Source organism: Megalops cyprinoides, chromosome 3 (genome assembly GCF_013368585.1).
Source record: "Megalops cyprinoides isolate fMegCyp1 chromosome 3, fMegCyp1.pri, whole genome shotgun sequence".
Classification (NCBI taxonomy): Eukaryota; Metazoa; Chordata; class Actinopteri; order Elopiformes; family Megalopidae; genus Megalops; species Megalops cyprinoides.
Genome location: NC_050585.1, coordinates 4,552,390 through 4,568,284, shown reverse-complemented (window position 1 = coordinate 4,568,284; position 15,895 = coordinate 4,552,390). Strand labels below are relative to the sequence as shown.

At 44.8% G+C, this 15,895-nt stretch overlaps 1 protein-coding gene across 4 annotated transcripts in view; it reads left to right on the top strand.

The window, feature by feature from the left end:
* The first annotated feature begins 248 nt into the window (after positions 1 to 248).
* Positions 249 to 15,895, top strand: part of igsf9bb (immunoglobulin superfamily, member 9Bb) — a 122,076-nt gene continuing 106,429 nt past the window's right edge. For all 4 annotated transcript variants that reach the window (XM_036524151.1, XM_036524150.1, XM_036524152.1 and 1 more), the window contains exon 1: positions 249 to 548. In XM_036524151.1, the coding sequence (XP_036380044.1) occupies positions 485 to 548 (64 nt within the window). In that variant the 5' untranslated portion in view covers positions 249 to 484. The remainder of the gene's footprint in view (positions 549 to 15,895) is intronic.

The window sequence follows — 15,895 nt, the reverse complement described above, 5'->3', positions numbered from 1 at the left end:
AGGGCCACGGTGAAACGAGAAGATGCTAACTCGGCTCTCTGTTATTGCGCATGATACTGCGGCTTCCCGTGAAACTTCACACTCCAACTCACCTTGAAACAGGGCTCGCCTGGTACTGCCGGCGGAGCGACGGGGGAGAGACCAATCCACGCCCCTGAACCTCCTACAACCACCAATGGAATCGAGGCGGAGGCGGATTCACTAGCTAAATTCTCAGGCTTGGTTTCACGTCGGATTCGCAAGCTCGCTCCGTCAGCCTTCGTCTCGCTGGTGCAGGTGCTCCGTCTCAACGAGAGGATGCGAACGGAGAGAAGGGGAGGGAAAGAATGAAGGAAAGAGCCGAGGAAAAAGTGTACAGGGCATGAATATAAGGGTATCAACAGCAGATCGCGCGTTCACCGTTCAGGGGGCTCGGCTATGAAAGATTTATTGAAAGGGGCACTTTGAGATATGATGAGGTTTCTTTCTGGTTGGCAATAGTACTATGATTTGGTATGTGGCCACTTTGATAGCAAGTGTATTCAGCACCCGCGGAACGGCAGCTCAAGGTGAGTTGAAGTGCAATATGTGATGATGCTTGGTGCACAAGTTTTATGGTTACCAAATGTTGTCTTTTAGTTGTTTAATGTAATATTTAACACTATTGCACGCATTATCAACAAATATGAGAAGATTTAATTTTTAGCAGAATGTCTTTATGCTTGCATGTCTTCGATGATGTTAAATTCGAAGCAGTTTGGATTAATTCTGTTCCAGCCACATCTGCCTCCACACATTTGCTACTCATCTGTATGGTGCTATTTTGCTTGATGCTAAGAATTTTAGATAATCTGCTACATTCATACTGGGATAAAATAGAAGTGATCCCATAAAACGAACGTATACATAATAAATTAACAGATTGTTCTTTGTTTGATGGGTATTAACGTGTTTGCTGTAGTTATGGACACCTTATTCTGCGGTTGATGCTTTAAGAAAAGTACCGTATTTAGAAATATTGAATGCTGTTCAAATATATATAAGGTGGTTAATGTCAGGGAATAAGTGGATTTTCCTTAGTCATGCATTAATAGTCAACCATTTTAAGCAATTGGAGAATGGTGCCTGTGCTAGACCGACAGAGCCTTATAATTAAATTTGTGCATTGCATCTTCTATTAATAGTCTTTGGTTGTGAACGTCTACATGCTAAGAGATTAATTTGAATAGCGCTCTGAGTCGGTTAGGTAGCTAGTTCTGCAAAGGGGCGTGTAAGGCACCAGCGTGGTGTCTAACAACCATATTACAGAAATCGCTTTTTACTAAATGTGGCCTGTAAATATGTTTAAGTTAAATTAGGCTTATAATATTATAATTTCTATATTATAATAATAACACACACACACATACACACACACACACACATATATATATATATATATATATATATATATATATATATATGTGTGTGTGTGTGTGTGTGTGTGTGTGTGTATTCTATTTAAGGACATTAGAGATTTTTACGTAATTCTTTTAATAATTTTAATGTTGTAATGTATATGATACACATAAATAGTCACTCTTTTTGTTTTTTCTTCTTAAAAACAATAAAATTTCCCTCTGTTTTACAGTGATTCATTTAAATAACTTATAAAGTGAGTGTGAATCGATATACAGTTTCTTGTGCACGCAGAAATAGAGAATAGAGTTTTTAGGGATCTACAGAACAGTAGTTCATCCTGGTGGATTTATTTATCCTTGTGCATCGATCTGTGTCCACAAGAGGGAGCACATTTTCTAGCCCTCCTTGAAATTGCGGCAATAGAGAACAATTAGTTGGCCAACTGCATGTCCCACAGAGCTTTATGAACCTTAATTTATGGTATATTTTAAAAAGTAACATTTGTTTTGCTTTTTATTGTATTTTTTAATTCCTTGTCAATACATATGGTGGGAAAACTCTTATTTGTCCTTAGCCCAGTATTGAATGAATTGAAAGAACATGATGTATCCTGTACCCTCAAAATGTTTTTACACAAGTAAGGGTTTCCACCATTTGTTCATGTTCTTGGAGTCTGTGACCTTTGCTTTGTATTTATAAGAACAACTCTCAAACCTATGCTCAAATGTTCACACCATAGTTGTTAGAGGAATAATTAAAAGTGCAGAAAAGGGTGTGGCTCACCTTTATGGCACCAGGAAACTAATATTTTTTAGGGATAATTGTTCACTTATACAGACCAGACTAATCAGACATTTGTGCCCTTTGTTGTGGCACCTGCTCTAAATGTTGCATGAATCTTCATATGGATCTGTAAAATGAATATTGGTGCCATTTAGCCAAGGGATTTCATAAATGTTTGACCAATAGACAGGCTTTGTTGTCTGTTTGGTTGACTTAAAAAACAGCACATTCATCAACATAGCTAAGCTACCAATGAAATCAGAGAATTTGAAAGCTAAACTTTAGGAATGCAAACTGGCTGTCTTTGGTGTGTAAAAATATAATAGTCTTCTATTCTACTGTATTATATTCTAAAAGACTACAATTTGCATTTTGTTTATTTCGGTACCTTTCCACCTCAAATCTGTGTTGTTCGGGTGAAACCGCTAAGCGTACTCTTCAGCCCTGTGGTGGAGTGTTGAGGCTAGCGTCACGCGTGTGTCTGTGGCTGAAGCTCTCCCGCTCTGCTCAGTTGCTCATGCACACAGCTGCATATGCTCTGTGTGCTCCGTGCTCCTCTCCTTCACAGCCAAGATCTGTGGAACCGTGGAGCCACGGAAGCGGAGAGTGGTGGCATCTCAGACCAGCAGAGGCTTGAGCCTACTGCTGTAGTGCTGTCGTCTCAAGCTGTCAGCTGGCAATTGCCTCTCCTTTTGCCAACACTATGCTGGACACAAGCCAGCCTGCCTGCTTCTCCCAGGTTTTTTTTTCCTTTTTTTCCCGTATATCAACACTAACTCAGCGGAAATCTCCCTATTTAGGATACCTTGAGCTTTATGGGACAGCCAGGGCAAGATGTGTTAATTGGGGGAGGGGGGGGGCACTTGTTGAAAACACACACAGATTCCCCCTTCTCCCACCACAACCACCACCACTAGCACCACCCACACCCACCCATACACACACCCCCAGGGTGTGGTGCATCTTTAAACATGATATGAGCATATGCCCAATAATGGCTGTCTCCCTTAAACTGATTATGAGTAATCTCTCTGCCTGAGTGAATGGCACGCTGGCACTCTTAACATGCATACATACACACGCGCGTGTGGACACACATACATATGCTCACACACACGCGCGCACACACACACACACACACACACAGAAACGTGCAGGCAGCAGTTAGCGCGGGCGGGGGCTGATGAGTTTCCTCACCCTGTGGTTACCGTAGCGGAGGGGGATCTCTTAGAGCCGCGAGCGCCCGCTGGCTGAGTGAGCGAGAGCAGGCGACGGGAGGACCTCGAGTCCCCTCGCCCTCGCGGCCCCGAAGCCCCTCCTCTGTGCCTGAGTGCGCTAAATGCGCTAATCACCGAGCGGGCTCCTGTGTGCTGCTGCAGCAGTCTGAGGGCTGGAGACAGAATTACCCTCTGAATGGGGATCGGTTACTGCGGCCCTTCTGCGAATTGACTTTTCTAGGTCACAGCGAGTTTTGGATGAAAATGAGATTAATGTTTGTAATGTGTGCCGTGAACTAAAACTGCTCCTATGCCAACCAGAGTCGTTTTTTTATGTCTTTTTATGTCTTATCTCTTTTGTGTTGTGCATTGGTTTTGTACCATGCTGCTGCAACCCGGCACTTTGTGGTATGTTGTTGGCGGATTTCATCAGAAGGAAATTCATGTGAATTATGACATTGTGATGTAGAAAATAAGTGTAGCCTTATGACCTATCTTTTATGACCCCCTGTGCCCAGAGAGCAACTTCGCAAAGAAAGAATGTAGTGTGCAGTACACCATTGTCAGAACCTGAGTGATGTGCGGGCATTGTGAGAAACACCATCTGTCACATTACAAATATGATTTCACTGCTGCAGTGCGTGGTTCGAATGAGTTAAAAAAAAGACAAAAAAGCTTTTGTATTGAAATCCAGAAAAAATGTGATAGATATTGCTCTTTAATATTGATACTGTACCTACACTGTGACGTGCTTCACAATCACTGTGAGGAGGAGTGATTTTCACCTTGCCCTCAGATTGGTTCATGTGAGGAATATGTTCCGTTTTGTAAATGCAGTGCCTCATTTAGAAGGCATTAACACTTCATGTACTTGAACTGACCTTGGACCAGCAGCAAGAATGAGTTCAGAGAGGTTGGACCAACAGTTGTGCATATCTGATGCTGTGGCAGAATACAACTTCATACTGTACTTCACTGATATTATGGCAGGTGTGACTGTGCCTTTTTGCTTTAGCCTTGCTGTTCTTAATCATAAGCAATACAGCAGAATAGCAATTGCTGACATGCTCATCTGTTTTATTCATATTTGTGTATTCGCTTGCAAACACCCTTATCCTGGGCAACATGCATAGTGAAAGTTTTTACATGTCAACCATTTATATAACTGGCAGCATTGTGGTGTAGTTGTAAGTTGTCTCTCAAAAATTTAATTAAACCCCAAGACCCTAACATTTGGGCGCATGTACAGTACGTGTGTGTGAGATGTCCAACAAAACTCTCCCCCTGGTTTTCAGTTTCATGAACACTGCCAGTGAATTTGAGGTGCCAAAAAGATATATACCTTATCTGATTACTGGTAATAGTGAAGTAGTGTGTACCTCTGAAAAACATGCAACTCACCCTTAACATATACCTGTCATACAATAAATATAATTTTCCCTTATGATGATGTGAAACTGGCATGCATGGGCAAATTCAGCATGTGGTTGCTGGTTACCATGGAGAAGTTAAACATGTATGAGTCCTGCACAGGAAGCAGCTGCAAACATGGCAAAGCAGCTGTGTTAGGGAAGAGGAGTATTGACAACAGGCAAAAATGTTCATTTGGGTACCTCTCTGATGTGTTGAAGTAAAACAGGCCCGGCCTCAAAAGATAGTTTTACTCAAAGGGCCCGGCTCCATAGGACGCCCGGGCCGAGCCTCTTATCTGTCTCCGTCGCCCAGATTTCATTTCCTGACACTCAGCACTTCAAAGGCTGCCTGTCAGAGCCTCCAGCCTGTGATGCCGCTTCGGCGGCCTGTCGCTGGCGGCGAGACCGGGGGGCTTTGCATGGGGGAGAAACCGCTGCTCCACACGCAATGTGTCCAAGCTTCCAAACTGCTATCTCTCTGTGCTTAGCAGTCCCCCCCGTCTGGGCTGACTAACACAAGTCACCACTTATATTCAGCTGTGTCTTTTTAATCAAAGCAGTCCCGGTTTCATAGCTGGCTCAAGTGCACAGCAGCAGGAGTTGAGCTAGCAGCCTCCTCTTTGCAAATCCAGTTCCATACCCACTATGCTGTACCACCCGCCCAAATAAAACATTTCTATACCCCCTCTTAAATTTTCTGTTCCATGTAGTGGTCACCATGTGCTGAAGCTGTCAAGGAAAGGAACAGTCATGTGGACATATGAATAGAGATGTTCCTAGTTAGGGTTGTCTTAGATGGTTAAAGGAGCTGTCTGCACTACTTTTTAATTTGCTGTAGTGTTAGTCGGTCATGTTTAGATGGTGGGTTTTTGCATTGTAATTGGGTTTGGATTTGGCCAGAGTCCAGGTCATGCTAGCGGAAGCCCGTCGGCAGGCCCTGACCGGAGCTGATTGGAGATCACCGGGTCCCTCTCCCTCCAGGCGGAAGGCTGGCCCCGTAAAATTGGATGGCCCGTCATATGTCATTCAGCGGGACACGCGGGCCGGCATTGGCTCGGCGTTCCCTCCCCCATCCTGTCCCCCTCGGCGCAATTTCCGAAAACTGCTGGCCTTGTCATTTTGGCTGCTATCTGGACTGTGCTGGTGCTGGGAAGACTGCCGGCAAAAGGCACTCCTCACACGCCCATGTGCTGGAGGGGGCTCAGCGGAGAGCGTTGAATTATGCACCCTTTTTACTCCACTTAGCTTTGGTGTTGTGAAGGTCAGTGCATACTGATTTTACTTTAGTCTCAACAGAACAAAACAAAAAAACACCTCTTCAATGTTTTAAATATGGGATAAGTTTATTTACGATGCATGCACGTGCAATTAATGATGCTATATTTTTCATAACATGATTGTAGCTCAACGACATGCCAGCTCACTTCAGACAATGCATTGATGCTAAGGATTAGACAATTTTCTGTCATAGCAACGTGTTAAAGGTGTGATAATCACCCGTCTATTATGACATGTGTACTGTTATACCATTTCATGAATTATTGTTTTCTTCCAGTAAAAAACAGACAGATCAGCCCCAAATGAATATACTAATGCTAGAAAAATCCATCCCCCAAAAACTTTTTCATCCATAGTAGTAAAGAATGTGAAGGACACAGTATATCCATTAGAGCTGTTTTGCCTACAAGGGGAGGTAGGTGTGTGCACCCTTTTGCATCTGTTAGCATGTGCTTGCACATGTGTCTGTGTGTGTATGTTTCCATGTGGAGGTTCTCAGATCTGTGGTCCTCAGGGTCATATTAATGGCTAAGCATATCAGGAGAGAGGTGCCGCTACACCTTGTAACTTCCTCTTTGCAATAAATTATGTAGCATCTGGGGGTGGGGTTGGGGTGGGGGGCGGTGTTATTGTGGAGATCTGGGGCGTGTGAGTGTGGTCTTTGCGTTGATGTCATGCGTCACCTCTTCTGGTGCTGGTACATGGGGAGATCTCAGAGTGACAGCCCGGCACCATGAAGCAGGCTTTTAATATCAGCCTCGGTAATTTCACGGCCTTGATTTGCGCACCCTCTGCGCCGTGGCTCAATTTGCATAGGCCGCTCAGCCTTTGCCCCCGCGGGATGCCGGCGGTGATGTCACTCAAATCAGCGGCGGCTGAGGGTGACCGAGACCCTGTCACCGCTCTGAAGCGGTGTGTCAGCGAGCCACTGCGGCTGGTTGGGAGAAGCCTTCCCTCTTTTACAGATTTGCTGGGGTGTCTTCTCCTGTCATCTTGCGTCAGTCACCAGGGAGCGAGGAAAGCTTGTAATCGCTCTCTCTGAACTTGCCAGGGAAGGAGCCGCGAGTGGGTGAAGTGTAATTCCTGTTTTTAGGCTGTTAGTACACTCATGGGTTCCACATGAAAACTCTAGAATATTGCACACGCTCGGTTACAGCCTAATTTAACATTGACCCCCCAATTCCTTAATGGCACAGAATAAACGGCATGGTGCATAGATTATGGCACAGAGTTGAAGGCTGTGTGCCCTGTGACAGTGCTTATTCCTCTTGTGACAATGGCGCTGCTTTGCAGGGATGGCACTAAAGATTCGGTGTCTGTATGGGTAATTGCCTAGCCCTGTTGAATATACAAAAGTCTCTCATGAAACATGAGCAACTGCCAAACGAATAAATGTAAAAGTAAGTGTAGGTTCACATTGAAAATGTCGCTGTTGGTGGTGGTGCGAGCATTGTTGGCAGAAGGTTGCAGAATTGAATCTCAGGCAGGGTGCTGCCGTTGAGCCCCTTGAGCAAAGATACTTAACCTCAGTTGTGTCAGTAGATACCCAGCTCTGAAAATGGACAGAATGCAACATGTGAGCTCACTTGGGATGAGCCATGTGCAGCTAAGCAAAGGAATAGAGTCACACCGTGTGCTGCTTATTTATAGTAATGTTTTTCAGGCCGTATGGGGGTTGAGTGTTTTTTATGCCAGCACAGCACAGATTGTTTCCGCACTGGCACTCGGATAAGTGATTATTGGTGATGTCATTGTCCCCTTCCTCTTTTGCCCCTGACAAGAGGCCATTGCGGAGCCGTCGGTCCTGGAAGAACCGGGCTCGGCCCGGCTGCTCAGAACGTGACCCCTGCTGGCCTCTGGCATGGCCAAAGTCCGCGTTGTCCCTGTCGCCGTGGTGTCCTGGCTCGTCCCAGAGCACGAGGTCGCAGTGCTGGCCTCTGGCGTCAAGTACAGAGCCCAGTGCACTGAGATGGTGAGCCCAGAGCCAGTCATGTGATGGCCCGGGCAATTGCGGCCAACAGGGGAGAGGCTTGTGATAACGGGCTGAGTGTTTGTGTTAAACGAATGCAAATCATCTGGTTACCTGCGATTCTGCATGAGGCATCCAAAAAAAACCCCAAAATTTTTATCACACTGCTGTAGTGGTTTGTTGCTGGGAGCGTGGAAATTGTTGCTAACTGAAAGGGATGAATGGACTATTTTGGATAAGTGGAGTAAGAGGAACGAGCATGCTTTTATAGATTTTGTGCTCTGCTTTGAAATGGTTGTGGCTGTCGTTATGTGTGTGGTGTGACAGGGTTTTTGTCTTGAATCAACCCTTTAGTGCAAAGCACCTACATTTCAGATGGTTCAGAGCCTCCCTTCAGATCTACAGCACCCCTCTCTGTCCTTAATTTACATCTCTCTCTGCTGGTATGGTGCTTCATCCCTAAGCACATACTATAGAGAATGTGAAGATACGTTACACCGCGTTGCATGTTGGGACGGGGGCGCCATCTTGTGAGGAACGCGCTCTGTTTACCTTTGCTTGCTATGGTGGATACCTGCATACCTTTTTGTTTGCCTAAAAAGTTGTCTAAATCGTTCAAATGGAGAAGGGAAGAGATGGAGAAGGGGAAAGAGAAAGAAAACGGACCCTACCGGGAGAAATTAAATCGTATTACCAAGAAATGGTATTTGGAAAAACTAACAACGATAAATAACATACATCCATATGACTTGGCAGCCCAAGACTGGATTACAGACCCCGATGCACTACCTCCACTCACATACCCAGACATTGTAAATTATCTCGTTTTTGGACTTAGTGCATACACTTTGTGTGAGTTTAAAAGTTTAAGTCCCTAGAAGCTCTTGAAGTTTTGCGGTGGCTGGGTGCAAGATCTGCTGATTCACAAGCCGGCAAACTGCGAGCGCAGAGTCATGTAAGGTGGCACTCCTCTTTTTGGGCCGATTATTAAACCAAACAAAATACAAAACTTTCAAAAACATTCAGCAGTGTGATTGTTTTATTGAGTCATAGGCAGTGGGTTTGATCAGTCGCATCCTTAAAAAGATTTGCTATAATCTTGGACCTCCTTCTTACTGCAGCTACCCACGCCATCCAGCGTCTTCTCGTCACCTCCTTAACCTGCTTCCCTTTGTGTTTTCTCCACGTAGGAAAGGCAAAAAAACGTATTCCATTGTCCAGTTTTCTCCATGAACGATGGTGTGACCTGCTATGGCAGTTCTTGATGCAGCAGCACTGACCTACCATGGCGACATTTTTCAGAAAATCAAAACACAGCCTCCAACTCATGAACAGAAAGTCAGCGGGATCCTTACAAGGTGGCGCGTAAACAAAATTCAACACGGCGTGACGTCAACTTCGCATTCCCTATACAGCACTACATTTTCAGCTTCTGCTCCCAGAGTTCTCTGCTCCTGGTGGGGGGGGACGCACATGTGGGGGAAGGGCTTTATGTACTGGATTAATGGGATACCTACCCCTGTAGCACGGTGTGATTGACACAGAATTTCCCTCCCTCTGTAAATCAATATGGTTTGTATTTGACTTGCATGAACTAGTGTTAGGTTTGACCTGCTTCTCTGAATAAATAGCTATGAATAACTGATCATGAGTTAATATATATTCTGGTATCACATTTATATTGGTGAATTACGAGCAGGGACATGGCTCATAGGACTCCGTATTGTCACAGCGCATTGCCATATGGCAGAAAGAAATATTGCAGTAAAATTGTTTTCTGAAGGACATTCTTGTCAAACAGATGTCGGTAAAAAGGGCTTTGGTACGCATGCATCCGAAGATGAAGTAATGTCTACATTTCTTTCATTCTTTCTGTTATTAAAGAAAGAAATATTGATACTCTGGTTTTCTGCCTTCAGCTACAGAAATGAAGTATCGTCATCGTCTGTCAGCTCAGAATAGATTTCAGCGGCCCATCGATCAGCACGCGGTAACCCCGCTGCGGAATGAATCAGGGACCCACAGAACGCAGGGAATCTGGCAGTGACAGGTTGGCCAAATTATACTCACTCTGCATCCAAGCCGCATCTGCTGATTAAAGCTAAATATTTTATGGGAGCAAAGAGGAGTAATGGAATGGGTGATAATGTAAGTGGGGTAAGAATTTGCCGATGGTGGAAAAACAGCCTTGTGAGGGAAAAACTCTGGGATGCTGCGGGCCATCAGGCGTATTCCCTGTCCCTGTCGTCAGTCTATCCGATGTCTGTCCCTCTGTCCAAGTGCTCCACATGTGACAGTGATTAAGTAGGTGTAGATGGAGGGGACATTGAGTGATGATAGAGCAGCCAGATAGTGTGTGTGTGTGTTTATAGGATTTTGTGTGTGTGTGTGCGCGTGTTTGTGTCTACAGCTATATGTGGTTGATGTGTGTTTATTTGTGTGCATGGAACAGGGGGACTGTGTGGTGGGCAGGGTGTCTATGTGCTCACAGAGATCAGTGCTGTGTGATGGTGGGATTGTGGGCTACATGGCTTGCTTCCTTGCCTGATACTGTCAGGCATTCAGGTGGAAGGACCCAGGAGCAGAGCAGAATGCCAAACTTCAAAACAGTCCAAGTCAAAACCAGAAGATCCACAAAAACAGGCAGAGTATCCAAAAACACAAGCCAAAGACAAATCCAAAAAAACAGGCGGAGGTCATTCACAGGAGACCAAACGGGTAAACAGGAACAGAAGGGCTCAGGCAGAAATCAGGGTCCAAACAGGCAGAGAAGTCAAACTAACCAGACAGAGAATTGTTCCAATTCGGCAGGCAGAAGTCAAACACAAGAGAAAACAGATAGCTACAGCAGGTGGGAATGAAACAGGCTACCAAACTGAGATGGACTGGCAGAGAACAAATAAAACAGAGGGTATTTATACAAAGACTAATAATGAACACAACACGAGCAAGACATCAATCTGAGGTACTGACAGATACTCAGCATAGCTAAAGTTGTCCAGAAGTAGCCCTCGGTTATTTTACTATGTAGAACGAGGAACGAAGAAGTTTTTGATTTTGTGTGTCTACTTGTAATGAACAACACAGAGAAGAAATGCATTTGTGTCTTGTTTTATTGTAAACAAAGCAGAAAGAAATAGAAAATTTAATTGATAACTGCCATTGTACTGAACTGTAATGTAACCAGTGCAATGAATAATGTTTCTCCTACCACATGAAAAAGCAGATAGGTTAATTTCCTTGATTGAAAGCTGAATTAATTTTTTTTTTTGTTTCATTAACTACAGTTGAATGTTACTTATTTGACATTACTGCCAATTAGAATTGGATTATGGCAGCATTGGTAAAAACAAAACTGTGGCAAATGTAGCAGCATAATCACTGTGTCTCTGGAAATTTCCAAGTTTTGTTAGTTTTCAAGGTAGCCTCTGTACTGACAACTGCAGACAGTATACAGACACAAAATTCACAAGCACCTCGCCGTCACACTGTATTAATAGCTGGTTAGAGGCAGCATGAGGGACAGTCAACCTGATGCTGCCACAAAGGATCAAGGACCGGGAATATCTGCGAACATTCAGTCAAGGGGCAGACAGCCTGTTTGAATACCTCCAAGCTGATGTAGTATGTGGCTGATAGTGCCTGACTGTGGCCAATGACAGAACTGCAGAAAACCCCTGGCAAAGCAGCTCACTGGTTTGCTGTAATCCCCCCCCCCCCCCCCCCCACAGATCCCGCCCCTTCTCCAGCCCATGTTCCAGCATGGCGCGTGCGGGCGAGCGGCGTTTACCTAGCCTCGGGTCGCCTGGCAGGTTGGGCCTAGTTTACGCCACTTGTCCACGCACTAAATAAGTAGATTAAGACATTTTATCCTTTATGCCGGGTTTTGTTTTCGCTGTCTAGAATTTCACGGCTCTCTTTCTTCACTAATTGGCTAACTGTGCTTTTTTTTCCTTTCTTTCGCTTGGGACCTTCGCCAAGAACAAAAAGGAGAGTAGAAAAACTGCGGTCCACAGCAATCCCATTAGGAGGCATATTAAATCATTACATTACATTATGTATAGGCTTAGACATTCTCTTTCAAGGAGATGTATGTACAGTAACTTGCATTTTACATACCATTCGTTTATACAGCTGGATACCTATGAAATGATTTAGGTGCAGAAGCTCACTTAAGAGCTGTTTAACAAGAGCTGATTTAAATCAGCTCCTTTCCAGTGATGGTTGCTTCTCTTTAACCACTACACCACACTGCCACCAGCCCACTGCACCGTGCCAGGGTTAATATGAAACATTGCTTTGTAGATTAAAACAGCAAAACTACGTTGTTTTATCTTCGGTCTAGGCTCCAGTACGTAACATACAAATGAACACAGCACAGTGTTATATTAATGTTTAGTAGTAATGTTACAGTGGCTGCAGTTCCTGTAGATTTGCTTCAAAGATGAACACAATACATTGTCACTCTGTTGTTTGCTTCCATCTTTTCACTCATACTGTCCACAAGCTGAAAAATGGCTCATTTATATTACTCACAACAAAACAGAAAGGGAAGGGAGAAACTTCTGGCAAAGAGGACTGCTGGTCCTTCTGCTTTTGTAGGGTTTGTTTTGTAATTGTTTAATGAGAGCCATTATTTGGACAGGAGGGTAATCCCCTGGTGCTTCAGGTGTAAAACAGCAGCAGAAATAAATCTAAGCCACAGTAAATGGTAAGGTAGACTGTAAAAACTGGAAGGGCTCCAGCCTCCAAGGAGAAGAATTGCTTTGCACCAGAAGAGAAGACATCTTGTCGCAATTCTTGATTCAGGATACAGTGCATCACCACAAAAACGTCTGACGGTTCGGTAGTATACAGTGTGCTCTGACTTGTGTCTGGGGAACGCTTTGAGAGGCGCAGAGCCTTGAAGTGGCTGCCTTATGAGTGAAGCGGCCCTCTGAATGATTTTGCGAGCGCTGTCAGTCCGCTTCCACCCGCGATGCCTCCAGCGGCGTCAGCGAGGTGGGTTTTGCCATTGCACTCTGAACGCAGTGAGCGTCTGTCCGCCTGAGCGACCGGCCCTTTGAGCATCTGTGGGTGCGTCTGTGATGTCTGGGTTTCGTGTGCACGTGTGTGTGCGCGCGTTTTCTGTGAGGGCAGTCAGTGTGTGTCAGCAGGGATAGAGGGAGAGAGACAGAGGAGAGAGAGTGTTGAGAGCAAGCCTCGTGCCGCATCCCTCTCACCCCCTCGGCTGCTCTGCTTCCTCCTGTCTCATCTTACAGCCGCCCATTGATACAGCTCAGTCAGCTTCCTCCGCCCACATTAAATATTCATGCCAGGGCAGCGAGATGCTGTGCTCCAAGCCCGCGCCCTGCCCCACGCTCTACCTGGGAAGTAATCTCATTGCCTCTTCCCCAGTCAAGGCCCGACCCGGCCCCTTTCACCACCACCAGCATACACACCTCACCCACACACCCCCTTCATCCATCTCCATTTCTTCCTCCCCTGGCATTATGGATCTGCAGAAATGAAATTTATCAGTCTTTATCTGTGCGGGTGTCTGATGAAAGCATGCATCATCTCCGGGCCCCGGCTCGTGGGAGGTCTGACGCGCTCCGCTGCTGATTGCCAGCCTCCCTGTGAAGGTTACCTCCATTGATTTCCCTCCCTCTGCCCTCCTAGGGCGACAGTCACTTTCTCGACCGGTCCAGGACCGTATGCTCTGCATTAGCTGAAAACCTGACCTGACCAAACCTGACCCCCCCTCCCGTGTGCCTGCCCCAGTGGTGACTGGCCCCCAGCCGTGGCTGTAATGTCAGCAGAGCCTGTGCTTTGTGTCTGGGAGGACAGCTGACATAAGGAGACTGCTAGCTGCAGGCGTATGCTCTCTGAGCCAAGATCTCACGGCTGCTGTACCTTCCACAGCTGCCTGTCATCAGATTGTCACCGGCACTCTGTCACTTTTGTGTGCTGATGTGCCTCACTCCCCCCAATGCACGTGCTCTCACACATTTTGGGATGTGTGACAACTTCTGAATATACCTGCTGGTGCTGAAGATTATATTTATTTGTGTAGTTACTGTCTAGCCACAGAACAGAAGTTGCTTTTGAAACTCAGATCTTGCATAATTAACAGAATGTCTTATTAACTCGGGAGACTGATAACACAGTATGAGACTAAGTTAGCAGGTTATTTAAAACCCCTTGCATACTTCAAATAAACCTTTCTGATGTGAACTCAGTGTGGTGTAAGATAAGCTAGAGAAGCAAGGATTTCACCTTGAGGCATTCCTCTGTTTCAGGCTAGAAAAAATGGGAAGCGTTCTTACATTATTTAGTGCTACTGCTACACAGAAGGAGCCATGTCTGTGGAAATTATTTTATCATTAATAAGGGGTATTCCAGCAAAAAAATCTGTTAGCAATGCATTTTATCGTGCCTGAGCTACTCAGACGTCATAGCATGCGATGAGCTTCATGTTGGTGTTCTTCTCTATGCACTGGTATGGTGCTTTGACCCTGCTCCAGGTGAGAGCTTCCTCAGTTTGAGGTGAAACAAATAAAGCCAGTGTGAAGACCCTGGTGTTTCTGGTGAGATGATGCGCTGTGAGTCCCTCAAATTTTAAAATGATAACTTTACCACCAATTACTGAACACGTGTAGATTTTTTCATGGGTTACTGATCTTCAGCCAGTCTTTGATCTTGAGGGAACCTGTGCCACTGTGCAGGAGTCCTTTTAATGAGACCAAAAATTGCCCACGTGATCTGTAGCTCGCTTTTAGAGCGCCAGCCTGACCTTTTGTGTGGCTTCCTTTAGCTTCCTTTTTTCCTGACGCTCTTCCCCTGTAAGATATTTCAGATATTTCAGAGCTTTCTGCAGTCTGGCTATCTTGTAGGATGTCCGTCTTTGCCATCTTCCACCCAGTTGTGTTCATTTAACTGAAAATATAACGGCTGCAAATCTCAAACAACTCGTCTGTCAAAGTTTTACCTTGTATTAGAGGACATTATCATACATACGTGTCATACCTGTGCACTTGTGTTGTTGACAAATATAGATGCTTACTGTTTTCAGTACTGTTATCTTACTGGTTGACAGTGGAGAACTGATATGCACTTATCATTATCAGGAAATACGCCCATAACAAGTTCCTGGTTATGAGAATGCCAGACTACTGTTAAATTGAACAATATTTATTTTTTGTTATCATGTGCAGTTTTCTTCACCAATTGAACCCTGAAAGCTTGGATGTTACTGATAAATTCTAAAAATGCGGCAGCCGTACTGTGTGTTGGATTCAGTCCACTTTTGGCTACATCTTTGGCTTTGTTAACTGTAGTTTAAAAAAAAAAGATTTGTTCTGGGACAACAGTGCCATTTGTTAAGGGCAAATGACCCAGTAGGCTAAATAACCTTCTGATCAATGCACTATTAGTGAGTAAGATATTGCATTGACTGATGGCCTGATTTTCCCTAAAGGATATTAAAAATATCAGTTAGTAATTGTGACAAACATATGTTGATTCATTACTCTTTTTGAAAGTTGAAGTCATCTGTCATTTTTCTTTGCTTAGTAGAACCAGACATACAGCAGATGAACGTCGGTTCTCAATGTTCTTTCTTAAATGAGTTGGACATTTTAAAAAACCTAGAAAGTCAGTGCTCCAGTCGGTAGCCTGCTTAAGACCTTGTGCACGTTCCACAAGCTGGACAGAGCAATTCACACACCGGCAGTGTAAGAAGTCACAACCTGCTCTGTCCACGAGCTTCCCATCCGCTGTCCACCAAGGGCCAATGAAATTCCCTTGGCAAAAAACTCACACTGGAATTAGCACTAGTAGCTCATTTCTTCACAGCATGCGTTAACCCTGAAAAA